General features: G+C 39.8%; 1 protein-coding gene across 5 annotated transcripts in view; it reads left to right on the top strand.

Moving 5' to 3' along the window:
• LOC116252713 (formin-like protein 6) overlaps positions 1-21,358 on the top strand; it is a 40,587-nt gene extending 19,229 nt beyond the window's left edge. For 2 of the 5 annotated variants that reach the window (XM_031627174.2, XM_031627172.2), the window contains 7 exons: positions 7,200-7,294; positions 16,707-16,778; positions 16,878-16,994; positions 19,005-19,073; positions 19,156-19,222; positions 19,902-20,299; positions 21,153-21,358. In XM_031627174.2, coding sequence (XP_031483034.1) covers positions 7,200-7,294; positions 16,707-16,778; positions 16,878-16,994; positions 19,005-19,073; positions 19,156-19,222; positions 19,902-20,083 — 602 coding nt within the window. In that variant the 3' untranslated portion in view covers positions 20,084-20,299; positions 21,153-21,358. Of the gene's footprint in view, positions 1-7,199; positions 7,295-16,706; positions 16,779-16,877; positions 16,995-19,004; positions 19,075-19,155; positions 19,223-19,901; positions 20,300-21,152 lie in introns of those variants that run through there. The other 3 variants (XM_031627175.2, XM_031627177.2, XM_031627176.2) reach the window with 3 other exon arrangements.

Genomic DNA, 21,358 nt, shown 5'->3' with positions numbered 1-21,358 from the left:
AAGAATTTTGTCGAAGCATAATGTTACCATTTGGTTCTGTGGGTTGTGTTCTGCACAAACTTATGTATGCTTCTGCCAATTCATAACATGTGATTATTTGTAAATCTATTCCTTGCTGCATGGTAGAATTTTGTCTGCATGCTTTCATGGCAAAACTTTTTCTATTTAGAAGACACGAAATTGCTACATGAATTACGCACTCATGCTCAAACTCATTTACCATATACATGTTCTACAAAGTAGTGGTCAGTAGTCTGGCTCATCCTAAAAATCTTGGGTGTGGGGGTGCGGCAAGAGTATATTTACATGTATTTATTATATATATAAATATATGTATTTATAATATATATAATTATATGGTTGTTTCTTAGCTTAATCTGCCTTTTTTTTTTTTACTTTTATTACTGTAAATAAAGAAAGAGAGGGAGAGGGGGAAGAAAAAGAAAGAACGGAGAAAATTTTGAACATGAATAGAAGAGGGTGCAGTTGGGGTGCATGTTGGAGCCACGATGCTGGTGCTGCCCCTTTTATGAAGAGGCCATGTGACGAAGCTCTCTTGACTTCTTTATTGTATTGGTAAATTTCGCAGATGATATTACTAACTTTTTTGACTCCCAATGTTTTCTAGGAAGCAAAGAGGGAGAAAAATGATACTTATAGAAGAAGAATGTTATTTCTTTGATGGCCCCAAGTATGCCACTATGGAACCTGTTGAATTTAGTTATGAGGAGTAGCTTATATGGATCATTTCAATTATTATAGGACAGAGATTTAGGTTTAGTTGAGGCTATTCGAATAAGCATAGGCAATTGGTTTTGCAGACTTTAAGTTTGATAAGATTAGAAAGAATAATATTTGATTAACCTCGAAATCTGCCCTAACTCCTCTTTATATAGACTAGAGGAGAGAGAGAAGTTACAAGAGAACCATCTAAAGGAAAAGTTATTACAAAAGTACCCTCTTAAACCTAAAACTGAATATAAACACATCTTAACACTCCCCCTCAAGTTGGAGCGTATATGTCAAATAGGCTCAACTTGGAACAGCAGCTTTGGAATGGTCCCCTTGCAAGAGCCTTAGTAAAGATATCAACCGTTTGCCCTGTAGTTGAAATGTGTGAGGTACTTACAAACCCCTTTTGAATCATATCTCTGGTATAGTGACAATCTACTTCAACATGCTTGGTTCTTTCATGAAAAGCCGGATTATTAGCAATAAACAGTGCAGCTTTGTTATCACATAACAGTTGCATAGGAAGAGGCACTTCGACAGTAAGATCCAACATCAGGGATCTAACCCACATAACTTCAGCAGTACCCTGAGCCATAGCTCTATACTCAGATTCTGCACTTGATCTGGCAACCACAGTTTGCTTCTTACTCTTCCATGTAACCAAGTTGGATCCAATAAACACACAAAATCCAGTAGTGGATTTTCTGTCCGAGGGGCATCCTGCATAGTCGGCATCAACATATACAGATATAGTGAGTGAGGTACCATTCTGAAAGAAGAGTCCCGTTCCTGGTGAATTCTTTAGATACCTAAGAATCATCATAGCAACATCCCAATGAACTTTCTTGGGCTTATCCATAAATTGACTCACTCTGCTAACAGCATAGGCAATGTCAGGTCGAGTAACAGTGATGTATAGGAGCTTCCCAACAATCCCTCTATACTGTCTCGCATCAACATCTTCAGTATCATCATCATACAAGCGGGTATTGATATCCATAGGCGTGGATGCAGGTCGACACCCCAGCATCCCTGTCTCTTGCAAAACATCAGTAACATATTTCCTCTGGCACATGATAAGACCCTTTTGATTTCTGGCAAACTCAATACCGAGGAAATAACGTAGTTCACCAAGGTCCTTGGTGACAAAGTGTTGTCCAAGGACATCCTTGATGTTGGAAATCCCCTGATCATCATCCCCTGTAACAATGATATCATCAACATAGACAAGAACTATCACCGTACCTGTAGAAGTCTTCTTGACAAAGAGGGAATGGTCGGCCGAAGAGCGTCTGAAGCCCTCATTCTCAATATTCTCTGACAATTTCTGAAACCAAGCTCGAGGACTCTGTTTCAGACCATAAATCGCCTTTCGCAATCTGCACACTTTCTGACACTCCCCCTCAGCAACAAATCCTGGTGGTTGCTGCATATACACTTCTTCATGTAAGTCACCATAGAGAAAGGCATTTTTGACATCAAGCTGTGATAGGGACCAATTCTTGCTGACAGCCACAGCAAGGAGAATCCGTAAAGAAGCATGTCGTGCCACAGGAGAGAAGGTATCATAATAATCAACCCCATAAGTTTGGGTATAGCCTTTTGCAACCAGACGAGCCTTATATCTGTCAATGTTGCCATCCGCTCTGTATTTGATAGTAAAGACCCATCTGCAACCAACAATGGCTGCATCAGCTGAAGGAGTAACAAGTGTCCAGGTGCCTCTAGACTGAAGAGCATCCATCTCTTCTTGCATAGCTGCGGCCCATTTGGGATCAGAGAGAGCATCCATGGGATTCTGTGGAAGAGCAATAGCCGACAGCCCCTTTACAAACTGTCGGTACATAGGGGTGAGTCTATCCATGGATAAATGACCAGAGATAGGATGCAAAGTGCAACTGCGTTTGCCTTTCCTTTGAGCAATGGGCATATCAAGTTCATTAGGAGCATGAACATGCTCGTGACATTCTCCTATGTCATCATTACATAAAAAATTGTCAGTTGAGTTTGTGTCAGGAATTACCTTGGGCGTGCTGGGTGAAGGCACAGGTGCACATTGAACAGGCGCAACAGGTTTAGTACGACGTTGGTAGACAGCCCCAAAACGTGGATCTACTGGTTTTGGACAACTCATGAGAGGTAGAGGAAAATGGACTTCATCATTCAATTCAGGCGCCCTTAATTGAGTTCCATTGGGGGAGAAGAAAGAGGTTGATTCAAAAAATGTAACATCAGCACTCACATAATACCGACGAGTAGAAGGATCATAACATCGATATCCCTTTTGAGTGCGGGAATAACCAACAAAGATCGTTTTGATGGCCCGAGGAGGCAACTTATCTCGCCCAGGACCAAGCAACTGAACAAAGGCAACACATCCAAAAACACGAGGTGGAACAGAAAACAAGTCTCTGTCAGGAAAGAGGACAGAGATAGGAATAAGGTCTCCCAACACAGATGACGGCATACGATTAATAAGATAGCATGCTGTGAGAACAGCATCTCCCCAGTAAGAATGGGGAACATGGCTATGTATGATAATGGTTCTGGCAACATCAAGAATATGACGGTGTTTCCGTTCAGCAACCCCATTTTGTTGGGAGGTATAGGCACAAGAGGTTTGGTGGATGATACCCTTATCCCTGAAAAATTGTTCTAAAGAGGAAGCATAGAACTCAAGAGCATTGTCAGAGCGCACAATTTTGACACAAGTATCAAACTGAGTCAGAATTTCATTGATAAAATTTTTGATTACATGACCCACTTCAGATTTATGCTTCATAAGAAAAACCCAACTAACACGACTATGGTCATCGACAGCAACAAGATAATATCGATGACCTTGAAGATCAGGTGTACGACTCGGACCCCAAACATCAAAATGAAGTAACTCAAACACAGAAGGGCTACTTCTACTGGGCCGCGGAGGAAAGGATGACCGATGGTGTTTGCCCAACTGACAAGACTCGCATTGAAAAGAGGACTTAGGAGACAGCTGAGGAAGAGCATGCAGCAGTTTCTGAAACGGTAGATGTCCAAAACGTAAATGCCAAGTATAAGCCGAGGATGAGGACGACCCTGCAGAGGTAGACCCAGCAAAGGGAAAGGGATGCACTAGCCTGTAAAGACCTCCTTGTTCACGGCCACTGCCAATCACCCTGCCCGTCAGTATATCCTGAAACACAAGAGAAGAGGAGTCAAATATCGCACGACAGTTTAAATCTCTGGTAATCTGACTGATAGACAGTAGGCTATGTGGGAATTCTGGTGCATGAAGAACATGTTGCAACGGCAATGATGAAGTAAGTTGGACCTCTCCATGTCCAACAACTGGAGAATATTTGCCATCTGCTAGAATAACCGAGCGACCAGGTGGAGTAGAGACATAAGAAGTAAACTGGGCCTTGTCTCCACAGAGATGGGTCGATGCACCCGAATCAATGAGCCAATCTGTAGTGTCAGTAGCAGAGTCAGAATACATACCAGATGAAGACGCACTGGCAGCAGTAGTGATAGTAGAGGTGGTCGGATCAGGAGCTTGTTGAGTTCTATCACCAATCAAGTTTCTCAACTGAGAGATAATATCATCTGCACGTAACTCACTGGAGGAAACAGTATGCTGAGGCTTAGGCTGCTCTGGAGAATCAGTAAATACAGTCTGATTTGCAACAGCTGGACGACCATGTTTCTGCCAACACTTATCCACAGTGTGACCAATGCGATGACAAAACTGACATACTGGGCGCGACGTGGTATTGCCACGACCACGGTATCCTCGTCCTCTGGCAAAGAGGGACCCACCTCTGCCACGAGTAGCAAGCATAGCAGAAGTGGTATCAAGAACAGTCGACGCAGGGATTGGAATTCTGCTTAGCCTACTATAAGCCTCATCAATAGGAGGAATCGAGGGACTAGTGAGCATCTGATTCTTTGCTGATTCATAAACAGAGTCTAATCCAGAGAGAAATACCCCTACCATAAGCATATCTCTATATGCCTTTTGTTATTCACACTTACATGCAGGAAAGTAGCTATTTAGTCTCTCAAACATGGACTTGAGACTAGAATAATAAGTATGAAGAGGTCGACCATCTTGTCGCATCTGATGAATATCATGATGAAGCTGCATAATTCTTGTTTCATTCCTTGCTTGTGAATAGGTGGCTGCAAGAGAATCCCACATATCCTTTGCACTTTCCTTATGCAAGACTTCATTTGCAATGTCTTGAGAAAGAGTACCAACAATCCATACCATAACCAACGAATTATCTTTAAACCAAGTAGTATATTTTCCTACCTTCTGTACGGGCTCGGGCTCCAATATGAGATGTTCCTTCTCATGAGCGATCAAGGTTCTTTTTACTTGCATGGCCCACATCTCGTAATTTCCCCCATCCATTTTGGTGATAATGCTAGAAAATGGGGAACTCTTCATCTCTCCCGACGATGCAAAGGAAGAGGTATTAGCTCCACTGCTAATTTCAGACATCTTTCAACACAAAGGAGGACACCGAGCCACGGAATAAGAAGTGCAGGCAACAAGGAATATAATCACATATGTAAAGACAGCATGCTGATCATCGAGCAATAGCAGTCAAACGCACGAAGTAATCCATAAGTCTGATCGGCTGGAACGAAACTGACAACACTGATCAGACACAAGCCGACGAAGAATAATGAAGAGAGATACCAGAGACGACAGCGAAGCAGCGGTGGCAGGCAGCGGCGGAGCAGCGACGGTGCAGGGCAGCAGCGAAGCAGCGGCGGTGCAGAGATGCTGCGAGAGCAGGCAGAAACTAGGAGCGAAGATGGGCGGAGATAGCAGCGACGGGCGGAGATGCTGCGAGACGCGAGCAGGCGGCAGCGGGCGATGACGCTAGGGCGATGACGGTCGTGGTCAGGCGGCGACGGACGGAGAGGGCAGCGATGCAAGCGGCGGCGACGGGCGGAGTGGACAGGACAGCGACTGTGACTGGCGGAGGTCAGGACAGCGACTGGCGGAGGCGTCGGGTGGACACGAGCGGGCAGAGGAAGCGCAGCGATGGGCGCGGTCAGGCGGCGGGTTGCGCCGCTCAATCGGCGCGCCGAGGAGGAGACGGCTGCTTCTCTGATACCATGATAAGATTAGAAAGAATAATATTTGATTAACCTCGAAATCTGCCCTAACTCCTCTTTATATAGACTAGAGGAGAGAGAGAAGTTACAAGAGAACCATCTAAAGGAAAAGTTATTACAAAAGTACCCTCTTAAACCTAAAACTGAATATAAACACATCTTAACAAAGTTCATGGGGGTAGCATCGGGTTTGCAATAGTCAAGAAAATCACTCATTTGGTCAAGTATGTTACTGGTAGTCCTCTTTCAGTTACAATGATGTGCACCTTTAGAGAAGTCAGCATGCAAGAAGGAACTTCCTTATTGTTTCTTATAATGATTTATTATTTCTTCTTTGTACTTAGTGATGGCCTTCCACGGATTCACCTATATAAGTTGTGGCTAAGGTTGTGAAATGAGAGCTTGAATACTATTTTTAATATGGGCTTCTAAAATATGAACACCTAGAAACATGAGCACTTTGTATGCAACCAAAACTTCAACCATCTGATCTATTCCAGTTAGAGAGTTATGAAGATTGTCAACTCAAAAAGAGAGTTAGGTGGCTGCCAAATAAAAAGTAATTGCCAATTACTTTTTGAGAAGCTAATATTAGTTGCCAATCATTTTTTAAGAAGTTATTTTATGTATTTGCATTTGTGAGCTGTCTGATTATCTTGATGAGGAATTATAGTAGCATGGTTGTGCTCATATTTCTCAGTGCTTATATTCTAAAAATTCATATCTTCTAAATCATGACTACCAACAATCTTAACAACTCTGGCTTTTGTCTCTCTCTCTCCTCTTTCTCCTCTTTCCTTAGTAAATGTTATTCAATAGGGTCAAAGAGGAGGTGGACGAGGAGAGGGGACAGAGTGACATACACAATATTCAGGGCTCTTATTGTTGTGGGACCTGTATTCGTATTTTATGTCTGTGTAAGAAGTGTTTTGATTGCTGAACTTCCAAGTCCAGCCTTGTCCACAAGTTTTTTTTCTGGAATCTTCCAACAATTTAAAATAGTTGTCTTTGTGGACAATTTCAAACTTTCTGTTGAGGAACTGCCTTATTTTCTCATATTCTCTCTATTTTCTTTTAGAAAGTTGATTAGTGTTTCTCTTTCTACCTGAAGATTATTTGAAGTTACAGAATCTGCGTCTTCCCATGTATTGTAAAATTAGCTGGGAAATGCTTGTTACCAATGGCCGGATATGTTTCATGTACTTTATGTTAATCAACTAGCATCTTGAAGTTGTAACTTCTACTACCAAATTTATGAGCTTCCATGTTCCTGACTTTTTTTCTCTGCTAGAGAATTTGATTGGTGTCTGTTAAAATTGGTGAAGGTCCATAATAAGGTCTAAAATTGGCAGGTTCCGCAATTGGCTTCAGGTTGGACAGTCTGTTGAAACTAACTGATACACGTGCCCGCAACAACAAAATGACACTTATGCATTATCTCTGCAAGGTATGGAGTGGCCCAAGTTCATCTAGCTTTGTTTGGTCTGATTTCTTGCTTAAGATGAAACTGTAGCTTATCCTCTTCAGACCAAAATGCATATCAAGGTTCCAAATATCAAAGTAAGCAAATGTGTGTATGCAACATGAATATATTGATCACAAATAAGACAAAAGATAGTATATGCATGTGCATATCGCACACATACATGTGGTATGTCATTCTGGTGTAGACACTGGAATTACAAAATAAAAATTTGCATAAAAATTAACCTCAAGTTTTGCATGCCTTCTACACATAACTTTGAGAGATTATCAAGTAAATTCCAAATGTGCAACTAAACATGTACGTGGAAATTTATTGAATACATTTCAAAGCTGTTAATTCATATAATTAAATTTGTAATATTTAATCTGAGATTGCCACAACGATGGGAGATGAAAACATTGTAAAAGAGGTGACTGTAGCTGCATAAAAGGAAGAGGAAAAGAATTTTTTTGGGCCAGCGATAGACAAATAATATGAGAGAGAAGGATTATGGTGGGTGAGATTCTTATTTTCCACATTTCTTGTACACAATAGACTTAAAAAGAATTGGTAAATAACTAAATTTTCCTCTAAGTCTGCCAGACATATTTATGCATATGCAAGATTGGGATCTTGGCTCACCCGTAAGGATTTGAAATGTGAACCTTGCAACGGAGAAGTCTGTGAATAACCCTGATAGAAATTGAGCAAGCATATTTTTTTCTTGATTTGATTGTGGGAATGTGGAGGGCGAGCAGAGTTAAGTTTTGCATGAGTAGCTTTAACGGAAGCATAATATTGGGATAGGGTCTAACCCCCTTATTGCAACTTAAAAATCTCCTGCTCAACTTGAAGGATACGATTGACATTTTTATCCTGCGATTATGTGTCTTTCAGGTTGTCCCACATCTCTTTAGTTGTGGAATAAAACACAAGACCATCTGCTATGTGTGGTTGCACACTATTCAATAATTCATAACATGATTGTGTCAGTTTTCGACCCAAGTAGCATACTTACCTATCGTCTTTCTAGTTAGTTCCAACAAGATATGCTTTTTTGGTGCCCAATCCCATGAAAGTCCTCAACCATCGTTCATACTTATTAGCATCCAGCTTGAGGAGCCATACAAGAACAGATTGGCAAATGCCTTATAATCTGCAGGACCATCAGAATTTGGTTCAGCCTTGGAGTCTCCCATGATCTTAGCTTACTAACTACTAAACAAGAATAAATTTGAAAACAGATGGCATGAACACAGGCAGGTGTAGCATGAACAAGCTCCTTTAAGATGTACTAAGGTTCCACAAAGAGAATAAGAAATTATTCCCACATTTGATGGAACATTTGTTCGGCAGCAAATAACAATAAGGGCACCAAACAGAAAAATACCCGATGAATAGAGGCTTATAATCAGCAACTTAATAATAGCTGACTGTGCTGACCAAATGTAAATGTAGTTGCACTTACAGATCTGGAGAATTCTGACACATCAGATTTGAGAAGTCAACCTTGGCAGAAAAAGATTAATTCTGTCTCCACGTCAACTTTAGCAGTTTCCTTTTTCAGTGACAGGAGTTGATTTCTCAGTTGTTACCCACTTGGGAGATCACTGCTTCATAGCACATGGTGGACAGACATTAATCTCTACCACCCTCAACAACCTTTACAGCAGCAGGTTGCTTTCAACGACTACTGCAATCCACACATCTGAAAACGGATCTCCGACAACGATGACTTCAATGATGACGAGATCTGATTGCCTGGATTTATTTTGCTATTGCCTATTGGCGATCAGACCTTGGATCACACGACAGCAGAAGGGTTCACGGCAGAAATGAGAAGAGAGAAGAGAGAAAGAGGAGAGAACAAGGAAAAGAGATGAGAGGAAGAAATTAAAACCACGTAGGCGTCAGACCTCCCTAGGACATGGCCGGCTCTGATACTATGTTGCAATGGTTTTAGGAAAAGAAAAAACCATCATTAGGTTAAACCATAAATTCTTTTGAATGGAGAATAGGGTCAGCACAAATAATTGCATCTAAGTCTACACAAGGCATTAGAAAAACATTAAACACAACTCTTGAACTTTTCTAAAATTATAATAACTACCCAATTAACGTTATCATTATTCCCAACACACATAAAATGGAAAATAACACAACAAAAACAGAATAAAAGATACAAAAATACAAGTTAGGAATTCACGTGATATATTATGATAAAATGTGTTGATTTTTATATTTATTTTGTTTTTCTTAGTTTTTTTTGTTTCTGACATGACATTTTTTGGATAAGTGTTGAGATTTGTGACAATATATATATATATATATATATATAGATAATGGTGCCCCTTGATATGGTTCCCACCGTGTCCACCTATCTTCTTTTTGTAAAGGCTAGTGAATGGGCCACTTTTTACAAAGGAAAGGAATGTTGGGCATAGTGGGTGTCGTTTAGGTGAGAGTACCATTTGGTTTTCAGGTTTTTCAGGCCGCCTTTCCTTTTCATCTACTAATCCTAATGTGGGGAGGATTGGTTGTGGAGGGGAGAAACATGAGTGGAGAGCTATGCCACAAGGGTACGGGTGCGGGTATGGGTACGGACCATTTCCAAAGAACTTGGGTGCAGGGCTACGGCCGTACACACACACACACACACATATATATATGTCAGAGCAAATAACAATTATGTACAAAAGAACAACCAGAATCGCCCTTTTCTCTGGCTTTTTTTGTTCCAACTATACAAAGTAAATAACATTTAGAACATCGAGCTCGAAAAAGAAAATAAAACAAGGAAAGGAAAACGAAAAGGAAAAGATAAAACTGAAAACCAGCTGGATCAAAACACTAAAATAAATCCAAGGTATTGGCGAGAGAGAATAGTTACTTGCAGACTCATCAATATCAAAGAAAAACTAAAAACAAAAGATGAAGAAGAAAACAGGCACGGTAACAAAGACAGATTACCAATGCTTGCAATAATATCTCATGATAAAGCCAGGACAACGAAAGAAAAATGGACAGCGGCATGCCAATCAAAAGAAAAATCACCAAAACGAGAAAACGAGAACAAAAAGAAGCTCCACATCACTCACCAATCGAAAAAGCGACAATAACAAGAACGCCAACAAAGAAACGCCTCCGATCGACCCCACAAAATCCAAAACTCAGTACGACCCAGAACTACTTGTTCTTCTTCTTCTTCCTTCTCTAAAACTTAGTACGACCCAAAACTTAGTTCGCTGCCTGCCGTCACCACTCGTCGTTCGCCGTTCGCTGCCTGCTGTCGCTGCTCGTCGTCAGTGTCTTTCGGTGAAGGTTGAAGACGAAGAACAATGGTTGACGACAAACACGATCTTCGTTTAAGGGTTGTTCAAAAATTTTAACGTGAAATTTATAAAAAACGTTAAAATGTAAACACCATTAAAATTTAAAATTGGATAATTTTGGACTTGGTCAAAGTTGACCGAGTCCGGAAATGGTCAAAAATGACCTCGGGTGCCTTGACCGTACCCAGTGCAGTCAACGCAGCACCCGCGCTGCACCCGTACCGGTACCGGTGTCATACCGGTACCGTGCGGGTACTCCTCCTTAAGACGTGTACCCGTATTACATAGGTGGAGAGAGAGAGAGAGAGAAAGTTGGTATGAGGGGGGTTGGAAAAAGTGAAAACATCAGCCCAAAATGGGATTGGTTGAACTCATTCATATAAACTGACTAGTGTAAAGCCATGCAAATGCATGGGGCAGAAGTTAATTAAAGACATTTATTTCTTAAGCTAAACTTTAGTTGCATTCATAGCTTATGGCTTTTGGCTTTTGAGTTGGCAGTTGTTTTACCATTTTAAGGGTATCAGGCTATGATATATGATGTATTATCCATATAACTGAACCCTTAATCTAAGTCAGCGAGTGGTTAAAATGCACTTAGACACAAGTGCGGTTCTGACAAGGACCCAGGCTGCATAAACTAAGAGAAGCGCAACCATGTCTTCTATCTGTTTCACAAAGACTGTGTCGTTTCCATTACCTTGAAGATATGAGTGGCCTTCATTACCTTGATGATGTCCATGCTTCTTCATTACAAGTTTGAGGTGTTAAAACCATGCCCGAGGAGATTGTTTAAGACCATACATAGCCTTTTTCAATTTGCAACACTTTCCACTGAGGGGCATATTCATATAAACTTCCTCTTCCAAATCTCCGTCAAGGAAGGCATTCTTCACATGAAGTGGATACATCTGCCACTCCTTTGAAACTGCTAGAGCAAGAATCACCTGAACAATCTTCATCTTTGCAACCGGGCAAGCATCTCTAGGTAGTCTATGCCATACTTCTGATTGAAATCTTTTGCGACCAACCAAGCTTTGTATCTTTGCATGGATCCATAAGGTTTATACTTGATTATATAAATCCACTTTGATCCTACACGATGAGCATCCTCAGGAATATCTGCAACCTCCCACATTCTATTCTTGACAAGGGCTTTTATTTTCTCTTGCATGTCAAGAACCGATTTCGGATCCACCTGAGCCTTAGCAACAGTCCTGGGAATGTAAAAAGAGAGGATATAAACATTTGTAATCTTTACAAACATCTAAATAAGACACAAAGTTACTATTTAGTAATAGGCTGCATGGTACATGACCTAGTTCCTTTTCTTAGGGCAATAGGAAGTTCTTTAGCATTCCATCACTTTTAACATCTTTACCATGTCCATGACTCATTGGACTTAGCACCATCTCAAAACAAGCTAAAGCTAATCATCTTTATTATTTTTCTCACTGGTTGTTGTCATAAGAGCAGTCACAACCTTCAATGGCAGCCGATACAGCCCATCAAAAACCAAACCAATCCCATTCTTTCTCCTTGTCACCAAGTCTTGCAAAACACATCGATCAGCAAAAAAGGTTAAGTTACAGTTCAACTCTTTGGTGATCTTGCTAACAAACAGAAGATTCAAAGGAAGGTGAGGAACATGAAGGCATTATGAGCTAGATATTTATTTAACAACACAAAACTCCCTTTTCCAGCCACAAATATAGAAGAACCATCAGCTGATGCTACTCTCCTTCCCAGATGAGAGCTGGCATTCCTGAAATACCTTTGGATCTCCTATAATGTAGTGTTGTAGCACCACTATCGACAACCCATTCACCCATGCACGGATTACTTTTATCACCACTAATGGTAAGGGCACTATTGATCTTCACATCATCAGAAAGCTTCTTGCGAACATCAATGCGGCTTAAGTTGGTTTGAAGTTCACGAATCTGTTCGGTTGTAATCTTCTTTTCTTCACCAGTATAATCAAAAACCTCAAGACTAGCAGCCACCTTTTTTCCTCTTGGGTTCTTGCCAGGGTTATTCTTCTTTCCCGAATGGAGATCAACCAAAATCAATAGTATGACCATTCTTTTTGCAATGTGAGCACCTCCGACAGCCTTTCTTACTTGATCCTGGGCCCCAACTAACCATGGCAGGCTGCATGACAGGCATGGTGTCAGAGGAATCCTGGCCTACCATAACAAGTCACCTTTGTTCATCAGCCTCGACTCTAGAGTAGACATCTTCAATGTTAGAAACTTTCCCAGAGTTAAGGATCTGACTTTGAATGCCTTCAAATTCATCCTTCAAGCCTCCAAGGAACACAAAAATGCAACTTTTCCACTTCTTTTCCTAAAACAGCTTCTGGTCATCCGCACACTCCCACTTATCTTCAGAGTAATAATCCAACTCTTCCTATTTGATTTGAGGGAAGCATAAAATTCAACCATAGTCTTATCTCCTTGCCGAAGAGCATATATATCCTTTATCAATTGCTAGACACGAACATCTTTCTTTTTTTGCCTTTACGTCTGTTCAAGGACAATCCACATATTGTAGGCAGTCCTTTTTCGACTAATTAATGATTGAATTTCAGTGAAAACAGAGTTGACGAACATCCTTCTTCAAAATACCATGTTTCCAAGTAGGGATTAGTCTCAGCAGTCAGCAGGTTGTTTCTTCTTCCCATTTATGTAGGAAATCCAGTCACGACAAGCAATTCCCATCATAATGGCTGCAGACCAGCAAAGGTAATTGCCCTTGGTCAAGTGAATCGTCGTGACTTGGACTGGTAGATGATCTGATTTCTACGACACACAATCCATCCTTTCAACTGAGCTATCCCCCTTCTCCTCTGCAGCCGTATGGAATAAAGATGATCCACAATGCACAGGCATTCAAGCAATGCAAACAGGAGTGCGACAGCTCCAGTGACGGCTTCAGGCTGCGGCACTAGGCAACGGCTCCATTGACTATGCACCTAGGTGGCGGCTTTAGGCAGGTGAAGTGACAGCCCTAGCGATGGCTCCAACAGCAGCTCCATTGATGGCGCGACAGAAAAAAAAAATCTTCTTCGATCCCTAGCTCTGATACCATGTAGAAATATGGAGAACGAAGAAGAGAAGAAATACACAGATTTAATGTGGAAAACCCTTCAAAAAGAGGGGAAAAACCATGGGTGAGGAAGAAGAACGGTGCCCACTAGCAGCCGTCCTCTCTCTCTAAAATTTTTCATTAAACTCAAAATTAGGGTTAAAAACTTTCTTAATGGCACGACAATCACCAGCCACTTAAGAGCTGGATGGATCGAGTTTTGACCAATGTTATAAGAGGCGTACGCTTCATCCAAAAAAAACACGACTCAAGGCATTTTTTCTAAAAAACGCCTTGAGGTAGGGCAGTGAGGCGCACGCATCCCTGAAGCGTGCGTCTCACTTGGTAGAGGCGTATGCCTCTACCTGTTGCACGCTTCACGCTTGAGGCGTACGCGTCAAGGACAAAGTCAGTTTTGTTAGTTTTTTTAATTAAAAAAAGTTTAAAATTAAATAAAAATGGTCAAGGGACTTCACACTTAGCCCTAATTTTAACCAGGTTTGTATTCCTAAATCCCTTATCATCAATCTCAAATCACCTGTAAAATTCAACCATCCCTGCACCTGTGAAATTGTTAGAGGGTGGAGGCTTGGAGCTGCGGCTGGTGGAGCGGCGGAGCCATGGCCAACGTCAAAATCCATCATTCCATTGCAACTGTAAGTCTTTCTCTGTCTCAATCTCTCAGTCCATGGCTGGCGCTGGCCATGTCCACCATCTTGTTTTCTGGCCATGACTGGCAGCCCTCCTGAAGCCATTTTCTCTGCCCGTTCTTTGATATTGCTCGACTGTTCATGCCTTCTTTCTTTCTATCATGGCCGAAAGAAAGAGGGGGAGGCGGTGGGGAGTTTTGGGGCCGCCCTCGGAGGGGAGTTTCGGGGCCGCCCTCTTGAATCTATTTTATTTTCTTCTCGCATTGCAGTCATATCTTTGCACTCATAATATAATGTTACGCTTTTTTCTTCTTTTTTTTGGCTATTGTCATCATTTGGCATCATTTGGAGTTGGACGTGTTTTCCATGGATGGTGGTCCTCCTCCCAATGTTGCCATGTGGTGTTGAGGAGCAAAAGACTACAACATTATTATAAGTGGTGATGGACGTCTTTTGTCTATAGCAGCAGTGGACTTGGAATCTCCATTGTTTTAGCTGGGTTGGGTGGTTTGATCCATTGTATCTTATCCTAAATCAGATTTGCTGTGCTTAGGTGCATAGGTTGATAGCTGGGTTGGTGGTCCGATCCATTGTATCTTATCCTAAATCAGATTTGCTGTGCTTAGGTGCATAGGTTGATCGTGTTGGTGAGTCGGTGACCATCTAAATTAAAAAATTATATTTTTTAAATTTTTTTATATTGACATATTTTAATATGCTTATATTATTGTTCACAAATATTTGTTATTTACTTATTCTCTTAGTTAATATTATCATCTGAATCTTGGTTTACTTAATTTTGGTTATTTGTTTTTCAATAATAGTTCTATGACATTTAACTGTTTAAGAACCAATTATATGACATTGTATTTATTTGGATTTACAAATTATTGTTGTTTGCATGTGTTGTGTATTGTTCTTTAATGATTTGTTTAATATTGTAATTATTTTGTTTCAGTTTTGTTGTTATTTTTATAAATATTATATAATTCACAAATTTGTCCATAAAGCTTACGCTTCAATTAACGTCTCACCTCGCCTCCCTCATGAGAGGCTTAACGCCTCGCCTCGCCTTGCTTTATCGCCTCTTACAACATTGGTTTTGACCCACGACCCATCCAGATACATGCTTGTTAACACTCTTCCAGACTTTCAGCTTTTTTCAGTCAGTACCCTAATTTTTTGAGATGTGCGTATCCGGTAATGTTGAACATACTAATAATGCATGAGATACCAACAGTAAATAATTGAAAAAAGAAGAAAAAAGGCATTATTTGACTGAAAACCTAAAACTTCCTTTGCCTTTACATTGTGAGATAGTGCTCACCAGTGATGTTACTTTGCTTCTAACATGTTCATTGTGGACTGATGATCTAGTGGCACATGCAGATGTTCAAATCCAAATATACAAAATCCAAAGAGGAAACGATAGAGAAAGGAGATATGGTGTTAAGAAAAGTAGTGGGTAAATATATAACCAAGTAATTATCTTGAACAAATCAAATAAGGAAGAGTAATTCTAAAATCATCAGATAAGAAAGGGTTTAATCTAGATAGTGCTCACTAGTGATGTTACTTTGCTTCTAACATGTTCATTGTGGACTGATGATCTAGTGGTACATGCAGATGTTCAAATCCAATATACAAAATCCAAAGAGGAAACGATAGAGAAAGGAGATATGGTGTTAAGAAAAGTAGTGGGTAAATATATAACCAAGTAATTATCTTGAACAAATCAAATAAGCAAGAGTAATTCTAAAATCATCAGATAAGAAAGGGTTTAATCTTATCATTTTCATTTTGCCTTTCCTCCTTCAAACATCACTTGTATTTGCTGTATTTCATTTCAGCCACCAAACTTCTATCTTCTTTTTTTGTTTTTTACATTAAAGAGAGAACAGATAATGTGTATAGGCCTGAAAGAAAGAATGGTGAGAATGTGTGTTTATTCATGTGTGTGTGTGTGAGAGAGAGAGAGAGAGAGAGAAGTGGAGTGGGGATTTCAGTGGTAGTGGGAATAAAAATCGAGGTAGGAAGAGGGATAAGGGCCTCAATATAAAAGAAATAATGGGAAGCAAGCCTGAAATTGGTCATGGATAAGTACATGGTTGATGGAGGCTTGGGGCTCAAAATGGTCAAATTTCTTGGATGAATAGGCAAAGACAGGAAGTTTCAGCAAATGCAATAAATAAGAACAGAGCCACTCGTTATGAGTAGTCAATACACGTTGAAGAATATAGTTAGTAAAATGGCATGAACAGAATGTGTTGATTATTAAACATATGGGCACGTTCCTTTCTTTTCCTTATGGGTCAAATACAGGTGCTTGCTGATAAGCTTCCAGAACTTCTAGATTTCCCCAAGGACCTCATCAGCCTAGAGGCTGCATCAAAGGTACTCTCTTCTACTTTCCAGTTCTGGATTCCTCTGGAAGTATGTGATTTCTGTAGTTTGGAGATGTCTTATTACTTCCTTTTGTTAACTCCTTTTTAGATACAATTGAAAACATTGGCAGAAGAGATGCAAGCTATTAGTAAAGGCCTAGAGAAGGTTGAGCAAGAATTGACAGCATCTGCAAATGATGGTCCTGTCTCACATGGTTTCCAACAGGTTGGCCTTTGACCTTTGCATTCTTGTGGTTAGTGAAAAGCTTTCCAATGTTTCTACGTTTCTTCTGCTTTCTTCTTGATGGTTATAGCTTTTATTTGCCTTAAGTTATCAGAGCCATGATTAGTCAATGTTGCTGTCAAACAAAATATGCTTTGTACATATATTTTTTGCATGATTTTTTGTTGCAAGGTTTTGTATTCATCATGAAGTGCTTGTAATCAGCAACATCATTTGTGTTGTTAAAGGGTGTGCTTAATGGAATTCACTATAAGAAATAAAGTAGAATGAAGGGATGGAAAAGAAAAAGAGGGAAGCTGAAAACTTGAAGCTCTTGGGTTAGAATAATGGCCTGTCCATAGATCACTTGTTTGGTATAGTAGTAAAAGGAAAAAGACCATAATGTTCTATTTGTGACAAAGCTTATCCTACACATGATGGACACCAATACAAGCAAATTAGCAAAACTATGCACTGTGACACATTTGTCCCATTTCTTAATCTTTCCATGAATAATTGATAATTAATCTGGTTATATTTTGCTTGGTCATGGAACATGGTTAGAACTTGGAAATAATATGATTTGAAGCGGTCTTATCACACCAGACTCGATTAGTTTCGCTTCAACTCCCAACCAGTGAATTTATAAACCCCAAGGGCCATTTGTCTGTGATTCACTTAGCCAATTCTACACTTGTCTTCCTTTTCCAGGAAGAAGCTGAATTTCCTCTTGAATACTGACAATTTCTCAATGGATCTCATACTCTTTAGCAAACTGACTAATTTTTATTTCCTTAGATCTCCATTTCAATGATTTTGATGAGTAAAGAGCTGCTTTGTTGAGGCCTTTTCTGATACCTAGAAACTCAAATGTTTTATGCTACCATACTAAGTTATTTGCACTTGTAGGTTGCATTTCTCTTCAAACTTGAGGTGCCTCTATCTAAGGCCATGTCAAACTGGTATTTTACATTTCTAGTAATCAGCTTTCTCTTTCCCTTTGCTTGATTTGTAAAATTTATCTCTGTCAGACCTTGTTACCTGCTGCAACAGTCATATCTAATAATCTTTGTCACACAAGTATGGGTACAGATGCCAGTACGGGTGCTGGTACGGGTAATGATTCGGACTATTTTCAAAAAACTTGGATATGCGGGTACGGCTATATATATATATGTATAAAAAATAAAATAAGAATTCAAACAAAATAACACATTCATGATTCAAAATTTATAGTTTCTAAAGAAGAAACTATTGAACAAAATATGAAAACGCAGCTCTGTATGTGTTTTCTGAGTGTAAATGGTGTAAAGAACAAAGTTGAAATCTTAAATTTGGATAGGAAAGGACTTGGTCAACTTTGATAAAGTCCTAAATCGGATGGATATGGCCCTGGGTATGTTTGACCAGTACCCAAGAGGTACCCAGGACAGTACCGGTGTCGTACCTGACCGGTACGGGTACGCTGCCTTTACAGCAGTACCCATGTGACAAAGCTAATAATTAAAATGGTAATGCTGATGCCCCATGGATGGAGTTCACAAGTCAAGGTACACCTAAGAAAACTGCAGTCTCCCCTAGGCCTATTGACACCTCGCGTTAAACTGTGTTCATCTTTATTACTCTCATATGTTATGTTTTACTAATCTTGGATGATTGCATAGATGTTCTTTTTTTTCTCCTTGATGATCATTACCTGAGGATCATATTCTTTGTATCAAGAAATATGTATATTTAAACTTGTGGAATTACATGTATGTATATTTAAGCCTCTGGAATTTCATGGATGTCGATAACCTTTTATAAGTTCATATTTTTGTGAGCTTAAGATGTCATACATTGTCTTTGTCGATATTCAATCACTTTTTGTTGAAGATTGCTTGTTTAGTAAGGTGTTTTGAGTTGTACGTCTATACTGTTTCAAGTTGCAGTGAATTCTCTGATCTTCCTTTGGTTATGCCTTCTCATGATTTTTCTCCTGGATGGATGCATTTTTCCTTTGTTATTTTTCAGACATTAAGGGGGTTCCTTGCTGCTGCGGAATCTGAAGTCCGATCTTTGACATTGCTGTATTCTGGAGTGGTACCTCAAAAGACTTGAATAAATTTTTATGAACTATATTGCAGGTTATTGTCTCGTAATTCTGTTTCATCCAATTTCTCAGGGTAGAAATGCAGATGCGCTTGCCCTATATTTTGGGGAGGACCCTGTTCGTTGCCCATTTGAACAAGGTATTATTCTAATTTAGTTTCAGATCTCACTAATTTAAGTGTAGGATCTACAGGTTATATATATGTTTTGACCTTATGAATTTCTTAAGCTTTTGCTTTGTTTAGATATTTTTTAGAGTGAAGGGATCACCAAATTTCTTTTGAAATGTGTGATATTATCATATCATACCCTTCACTATGCACAGTGATACTATCTGTTCTGAATGGATCCTGAAACCTGCAACCAAGAAATGATCCATACCCATGCATATAGTCTTGCACCTGATATGTGAATCAAGAGCTCATTGTGGGGATCAACAGGACAATTAGTCATCTGACTGTAGAAGCAGTGTAATTTCTTATAGGTTTCACTTCATGAATTGCTGAAAAGGTGTCACAGAAAAGCTGAACGTTGATGAAGCACAATTAGGTTTCCCTTGACACTGGTTTGGTATTAGTTGTGTGGGAGTTCACATGTTGTCAATGGAAAATTTAGTCTAAAGTCTAAAACATTTCCAAGGTAACCCGTAAAAGGTGAAATTGTGAATCTTGCTGGAAGATGTTCTGCAAATATTCATATATCAATAATATGTACGATGTCATTTTTAATAGCATTTGTTGCTTTGTCAATATTTATATTCCTTTTATATATTTTGAATAATAGTCCTGTATAAATTGCATTTGGTTAATCTTTTTGCAGTTATTTCTACACTGTTGAACTTTGCGAGGATGTTTAGACATGCACATGAAGAAAATAATAGACAGGCTGAGCTTGAGAAGAAGAAAGCCCAAAGGGAAGCTGAAAATGAGAAGTTGAAAGTTTCAACTCCAAAGAAAGAATCAGAGCAACCCTTCGGATCACCAGTCAAGGGTGTGAAATAACAAAAAATCATAATCTAAACTGTGTATATACGACCACTGCTATGATGCCGCCTGTACTGGTCCGTCCTCCTTGTCCGTGATTCTGGTGCTCCTAACGATGCATGCAAACAACGGAAGTTGGCCAAAATGGTTTTTCCTTGCAGCGAAGAGCTGTTAGAGAAACTGATTAAAAGCTGATGCCAAGGGCTTCTGATGTCAATCCTAGCTCCACTATTGGTGAGTAACAATCAAGCTTAATTTTGCTTATAATTGAAACTTCTCCCAGGGCTGTCAATTTCGAAAATCAAAAGTGGATACTTGTCCCTTCTACCCACCTCCCTTTTCTTCAACAGACAAGATGAGGTTAGGCAGACCCAATTAGATTTTAACCAAATTTCAGTCTAACGTTCAGAGGGACTAGCAAACCCTTCAGATGGTTTATCAGGATTAGGAGACTGGCCAGGTGGTTTATCATTCTAATTGCTCTCTTAACAAGGTCCCAGTTTTAGAAACAAGAGCATTATTGGGCTTCTGCACAAACTCCAAAGGCCTTTAAAACCTGAATGCAGTATCAATCAAACCATCGCTCTCTATCGATCTATCTTCCTTCTGCTTTACTTGATGAACCACACTCCTCCGTGAAGGTGCAGACACCAAAGTGCATTCTAAAGGGTTTTATTAGGAAGTCCAGGAAACCATGTCATCGTCTCACTTCTTAAGCCTCTCTCTTTAACCATCTACCTTGTATTCTGATGCCAACTGTAATATGCTTTTCATTGTAAGACCTGGTTACCTCATGGACCACATCCCTCCTAAAGAAACTTGCATCAAACAACATTGTACATGAAGTTCAATAAATTACGGTGCATATCTCACTTGTAAGCCTCTCTCTTTAACTATCAGCCGAGTTTGCACCTCGCGCACCCTACTGTCAAGCCTGTGAGTCTTTTTTTGAATGCTTGAAAGCTGTATTCTGGACTCATGTTAGCTATTGGTAACCCACTTTTGGCTTGTAATCTTCTATGATTTTATTTGTTAGTGGTGGGCCATATGATGGAACTGACTTTTAATTCATGTTCTCATTTATCAGTCCTGCAAGAAGCGAGGATTTTGGACTCAAGATGGTCACCTTGTAAAGCACACCCACATTCACTGTATTTGTTTGTAACATCATTTTGGTATTTCTTTTGCACCTTTTTTTGCGTGTAGCCTCTGATGGTTCATGTAATATGATAGTGTAGCACTTCAGAGTGAATTGTTTTGGAAGTATGAATATAATCCCATTTTGACGAGTCA

Source organism: Nymphaea colorata, chromosome 4 (assembly GCF_008831285.2).
Source record: "Nymphaea colorata isolate Beijing-Zhang1983 chromosome 4, ASM883128v2, whole genome shotgun sequence".
NCBI classification, from domain to species: domain Eukaryota; kingdom Viridiplantae; phylum Streptophyta; class Magnoliopsida; order Nymphaeales; family Nymphaeaceae; genus Nymphaea; species Nymphaea colorata.
Note: the sequence above shows the minus strand (reverse complement) of the source record. Positions and strands in the feature narration are given on the sequence as shown.